At 44.0% G+C, this 6,611-nt stretch overlaps 1 protein-coding gene across 1 annotated transcript; it reads left to right on the forward strand.

Moving 5' to 3' along the window:
* The first annotated feature begins 4,892 nt into the window (after positions 1–4,892).
* On the forward strand, positions 4,893–6,490 carry LOC121939327 (kelch repeat and BTB domain-containing protein 11-like). Its single transcript, XM_042482369.1, has one exon. The coding sequence runs from the start codon at positions 4,905–4,907 to the stop codon at positions 6,057–6,059; it is 1,155 nt and encodes a 384-aa protein (XP_042338303.1). The 5' UTR covers positions 4,893–4,904; the 3' UTR covers positions 6,060–6,490.
* Positions 6,491–6,611: the final 121 nt, after the last annotated feature.

Genomic DNA, 6,611 nt, shown 5'->3' on the forward strand with positions numbered 1-6,611 from the left:
CTATGGCGAAAAATGTCAAAATTTGACATGTCCCAAAAACAGTTGAAAACTACATTAAATGGCGTGCCGAGACACGACATGGCAAAAAATTTTGCATAAACGTCCAGAAACACCAAAATGCGGCATGTCGAAAAATATTCTGAAATTAGCGAAAACACCAAGGCTATACTATGGCGGAAAAAAATGTCAAAATTTGTCATTTCCCAAAAACTGTTGACAACCACACTAAATAGCGTGCCGAAACACGCCATGGCATACAATGTTGCATAAACGTACAGAAACACCAAAATACGGCATGTCGAAAAATGGTCCGAAATTACCGAAAACACCAAGGCTATACTATGGCGAAAAATGCCAAAATTTGACATGTCCCAAAAACATCTGAAAACCACTTAGTATAGCCTGTAGAGTCATGTTATAGTATACAATGTTAAGAGTCAAAAAAGAAAATCCCACAAACATACCACAGTAACGTTCTTCCTGCAGGAACGCATACGTGTGCAGGCGGGCAGAGTACGTGACCTCGGCTCGCGTCCTCATCACAGCCGCCGCGTCTCATTAAGAGATGACCCTTATCTGATTGTGTAATTGAATGACTGTCCTCGCTGTTATTAAACCGCTCTGCGTCTTCACCCCCGGAGTCCATATCATCTCAGATATTCATTTTCTCCGGGCTCCGTGATCTCATCTCATCATTTTACGGTTTATAACGGCACATTTAGCTTCACAATAAAAGAAAAGTTCATTTTGATAAAGATGTCCTGCGGAAGATCTGCAGCTCAAATCCAGATTCATTAAAAACATTAAAACTCACACCGAGTCTCTTAACTATCAAACTGACAGAATAATAAATAAATGACAAACAGATTTTAGAATAAATTTCACCTGAAGCACCTCAGAGTTCGTCTTCCTGTTAAAGACAGAAACATCGTCACGACTGACATTTAGGAGCTTCACTGTTTCACACATTTTACGGATGTTCGGTTAAAGACGACGCATATCATTTTTTTACACTAAATTTGAAATTTAACCCTTTGGAAACCTGCTCCATATTTGACCCGTCCACGTACATAGGGGTTTTTGATGTGGTTAGATGTCGTCTACATGAGAAAAAACGCAGTGAAATGTCACTTTTTTGGATTTTTGCCGAAATGCTTTCGCAGGTTTCAGAAAACACCGAAGCTTTACCCGAGAGGTGCAAAAAGCCGAGGCTCGGCCATTCATTCACACATTTCCCTTAACTCTTCCCTGAACTGCTGAATCTGAAGCTGCAAATCAGAAATCGCCTTTAACCCTTCGAGAACTGGATCGACATCAGTTTTTTTGTGCTGTTTTCAGACGTCTTTTACGGCTGATTAACCCTTTGAAACGCGAGCAGATTGGTTTGATATCTCTCAAAAACACGGGAAGACAGTCAATGAGCCGAGCGTTTGATGTTGTTGTTGTTCTGTTTCTAGTTATGAGAATTTTGTATTTTAAACTGTTACAGAGAAATATATACATATACATTTGGGTTTTTTATGTTTTTTTCAGCACTTATTTTGAGTCATTTTGTTTTTTTCATTTCATTTCTTTTTTTTTACTCCTTTTTGATGCTTGATTTCAGGTCATTTTCTTAAACTCGTTACTAATTTTTATAATAAATCATTTTTAGGTCGTGATTTGTAAAGTTAATCATCCTTTTTTTTGTGTGCATGAAATAACCAAACTGCAAACGCTGGCTAACGTTACCTAACAGTTGCAATAATGTTTGAAAAAAAACATTTGAATCTAACGTTCAGAGAACATTTGAAGGATGTTTATCATTTCTAATAACGTTCCTGTGAGGTTAAACGCTGACTGAGACGTAACGTTTGAGCTGAAACATTGTGAGGATGTTTTGGTGATGTTGAGAGGCGACAGATCAGAGAATGTTCTTTATAAAATGTTCCTACAATGTTAAATGAGAACAAAGGAAGAATGTTTTCAAAGCAACATTCAGAAAACATTATTGAGGACTGAGATGATTTTTTTTTTAAATGAAAATGTGAAGTGATATGTTAACAAACTTTTCTTTTAATATTAATAGAGAACGTTACCCCAACTTTAAGAAGAACATTCTAGGAACTAAAAGAAAACATGTTACTAAAACATTACATTGTACCATTCTGTGAACATTTTTAAGAACCAATAGTTGCTCGCTGAGCACAGGTCGTCTGTCGGGTTTATTTTTTAGAAGAGAAATTCATTATTTTCAGTTGCAGTTTTTTCTTTAATATTAATGTGTTAAAATGTGGAGAACCTTTTCTCAATTTCTGGTATTTTTTTACCGCTGATTCAGTCCTCTGCTACTCACGTGAAGCACACAAAGAGTTAATAAAGATTCATCAGAGATGAATCAATCAAAAATAAAAAGTCTAAAGGCAACAATGATCCTGCATGAACGCTGCACGTTTCCTCTTCGTTTCTGCATGAAATCAAACAGCAGGTTTTGTTTGGGTTTCAAAGGGTTAAATCTTTCACTGCTCCATGTGATTTTAAATGCAAACATTGTTTTTATTTATTATTTTATTTCCTGAAAAATAAACATTATCATCATCATCATTAATATTATTATTATTATTAATAAAGTTATTTTTTCATCGTAACTGTTGATTAAAAACATCCGTCAATGAAGTTTTTACGTTTTTAAAGAAGATTTTAAGAAATATTTCAAAACATTCAGGATCTTGTAAAAAGTCAGATGTGATTCTGACTTTCTGACACTAGATGGAGCCGTTTGTTACAGAAATCAGTCTGTTTATTTGATTTCATTCTTTTATTTCACAGTATCTATTTATTTTATTTTTTATTTTACCTTCATACATCAGAAGTTTTAAATATGGCTCATTTCATCTCTTTTAGTTTTTATGATTTTTGTTGTTTGACTGTATAGTTTTCTGCAGAGCTCCTCAGTCGCCTGCTGTCTTTAAATATTCTGTTGATACATTTAATCATAATTAATACATTTACTGTTTATAAAACATTTGGGTTTTTTTCTCTGCTGCAGTTTGTCTTTTCACAGAAATGTTGAATTTCTCACTTGGAAACATGTTTGACTTATTTATCATGTTTTGTTTGTGTGAACTGACTTTTTTGTAAATGTGTCTTTTTTGATAATTTATTGTTGATGTTTAACGAAGGTTTTTCTCTCTTTGATTAGAGAGATGAGTGCAGACGGACAGACGGACGGACGGACAGACGGACAGTTTTAATGACGTCTTCGTGTGTCAGACTCTAATGTGTTTGAGGGGAGGCTCTCTGCGGGCAGCTGGTACCTTAGACAGCTCCAGGATCCCTGCTGGTCCAGGATCAGCACCACGGACAGCTCCGAGGACACATGGACATTTGTGAGGACGTCTTCTGGTTTTCATGAGACGCTCAAAGGAACTTCAGCTGAAAAAGACAACAATCAGACAGAAAATATAGTAAGTCCTACTGCACAGAGACAGACAGAGACAGAGACAAAGGGACAAAGGGACAGAGAGACGGAGACAGAGAAACAGAGACAGAGACAGAGACAGACAGAGACAGAGACAGTGAGAGAGACAGAGAAACAGAAACAGAGACAAAGAAAGACAGAGACAGAGAGACAGAGATGGAGAAAGACAGACAAGGACAAAGGGACAGAGAGTCAGAGACATAGAGAGAGACAGAGAAACAGAGACAGACAGAGACAGAGAGACGGAGAGACAGACAGGCGTCTCATGCAGGATGACAGCAGGACACAGAGGACACTGGTCTTCATTAGAGCTTTGACAGAATGTCTTTGTCCTGAGTTGGTCTGATTTTATCGTCTGGAGCTGAAAACAAACTCAGTTCATCAGTTTGATTTTGAACATTTTCAGAATTATTTTATTTTGTCTTTAAAAGGAAAGAAAATGAAGCAAAGAGACAAAATCGTCCCAAATCATCAGATCATAACTTTGTCCGAGTTCATCAGTCACTCACAACATGCAACAATTAACCCTTTGACACCTGAGCACATAAGTTTCATTTCTTCCAAACCTTAAGGACCCCCCCCCCCCCCCCCCACACACACACACACACACACACACACACACACACACAAAAAAATAGCAAGAAATTAGTAAAAAGTTAATAGAAAATGACCCGAAAACAAGCCCCCAAAAAAGTTAAAACAAAAACAGACATATATCATATCCTTATATATGGAGAGAATTGTTTGAAAATTATCAAAAAACAGGAAAAAAAAGTCATTATAATGGTGTGTGTGTGTGTGTGTGTGTGTGTGTGTGTGTGTGTGTGTGTGTGTGTGTGTCAAATAAATTAGTCTAAAATTCAAGGTGGGAAGATGCTGTGATTGAACTGCAGTATTTCATGATAAATTACTGTAAAACTGATAAAGTAACTAACTGTGAAAGTGATGCAACTGGTAGCAGTAACGTGCAGTAACGTGTAGTAACGTGCAGTAACGTGCTGTGAATAAGTCAGACCGTCTCTGCAGCAGTCTGTGAAGGACTCGCTGTGTGTCGGGACACAAAGAGATCTGCAGCAGAACCCCGGAGGTTCTGCAGAGACTCATTGTTCCCGAGAGGAGCTGCAGAGTCAGAGGGGCGTTAACGGAGAACACTGAGTCCAGTGTGAGAGGAGGAGGAGGAGGAGGAGGAGGAGAGGAGGGAGAGTCCTTTGTGTCCGCAGACACCTCCGGGCTCTGCAGCGCGGGGACGCAGCAAAACTCCCCGAGCAGCAGGCGCACAATCCCGGCTTCTGCAGAAGCCGCGCCCCGCTGGAGGAGCGGGGGATGGAGGGTCTGTAGAGAGGAGGAGAGCAAGGAGAATAACGGAGAGGAGGAGGAGCGGCGCTCTTTGCGGAGCTCCATACGCATTTACGGCGTGTGACCGGGGCCGGGTCGATCGGAGTGGATGGAGGCCGGTGAGGGTCCGGAGGCGCGGGACGCTGACGTGTCGCTGGAAAACTGCTACGAGCTGCTGACGGAGGCAAAGAGCGCGGGCGCAGAGGGCGCGAGGGAGCGGCTGTACCGATACATGAGCGACCACTACCTGCAGGTGCTGCGGACCCCCGGGCTGTACGGCCGCCTCACCGCGGGGGAGCGCGAGCTCATCCTGGCCCGCAGGATGGAGGGGACCCCGGTACTGGCGGTGGCCGAGAGCAGCGAGGCGCCGGAGCGCGGGGGCAGCCGGGAGAGCCCGCTGCCGCCCGCCCCGGAGGAGCCCGGACCGCGGCGGGTGCTGGTCCTGGACCTGGAGCGGCGGCGGTGGGAGGTCCTGAGCAGCCTGCCGGAGGAGGTCCCGGTCAGAGGTTCCGGGATGTGCACCATGTACAACTACCTGTTTGTGGCGGGGGGCATGCGGGCGCACGCGGACGGCCGCTCCGCGCCGTCGGACTTGGTGTTCTGCTTCAACCCGCGCACCGGGCTGTGGAGCCGGGTCCGGTCTCTGAGCCAGCCGCGCTGCCAGCTCACCCTGGTCTGCATGGACGGACACCTGTACGCCATCGGGGGGGAGTGTCTGTTCACCGTGGAGCGCTACGACCCGCGCGCGGACCGGTGGAGCCCGGTGGCCCCGCTGCCCAAAGGCTCCTTCGCGGTGGCGCACGAGGCCACGTCGTGCGGCGGGGAGTTGTTCGTGTCCGGCGGCTCGCTCTTCTACCGGCTGCTGCGGTACGACTCCCGCCGGGACGAGTGGGAGGAGTGTCCGTTCAACGAGAGCCGCCGCCGCTCCACCGACATGGTGGCGCACCGCAGCCTCGTTTACCGCTTCGATGTGGACCGGGAGCGCGCGGCGGTCAATGTGTACAAGTACAACACGGTGGTGAAGGCGTGGCACGGCGGCGCGTCTTTTCCGCTCCGCGACCCGCTGCCGTTCCGCTGCGCGGTGCTCGGGGACCGGATCTACTGCGTCAACCGGAACCAGACTCTGCAGTTTGAGGTGCGCGAGGACCGAGAGGGCTTCCTGCCGGAGGAGCTGCCCGCCCCCCCGGACAGCAGAGGAGCCCCGGTCCCCTTCGTGCTCTGTCTGACCCGGGACAAGCGGTCTGACCCGGGACAAGCGGTCTGACCCGGGACAGATCCAGGACTGGGATCTCATCAGCTGTGCCTTTTTCTTTGAGTTTTTGGGGAATCGATGAAACCAAACATTTTCACTTGTTGCTGCATGAAAATCTGATTTCTGAGATTAAAGCTGTTGCTGGTTAACCCTTTAAAACCTGCAGCTTCGTCACTTCTCTGCTGCTATTAAGACGCCTTTCACAAATATTTAACCCTTTGAACTCCGAGCACATTCGTTTGTCTTTCACAAAGATGGAAAAAAGGCAACTTGAAAACAAATGTTCCACAAATTGCAAAAGTAGAAGATATTGCCCCCAAATTAGCAAGAACCTGGTAGATTTTGATAGGGAAAACCATATTTCTAATCATCTTAATTACATATTTGATTTTTTTTTTTTTTTTTGCATTTTTATAATTTTTTAGCACTCTTTCCAAATTGTTCCACAAACTGGAAGAATTTATTAGGTTTTAATAATATAATAAAAGTTTTATTCTTATTTTTTAAAAAATCTACAGGAAAATGGCGAGGAAAAAACGTATAAAGATCATAATTAAATCTTTT

This window comes from Plectropomus leopardus, unplaced genomic scaffold (assembly GCF_008729295.1).
Source record: "Plectropomus leopardus isolate mb unplaced genomic scaffold, YSFRI_Pleo_2.0 unplaced_scaffold4539, whole genome shotgun sequence".
In the NCBI taxonomy this organism is placed as follows: domain Eukaryota; kingdom Metazoa; phylum Chordata; class Actinopteri; order Perciformes; family Serranidae; genus Plectropomus; species Plectropomus leopardus.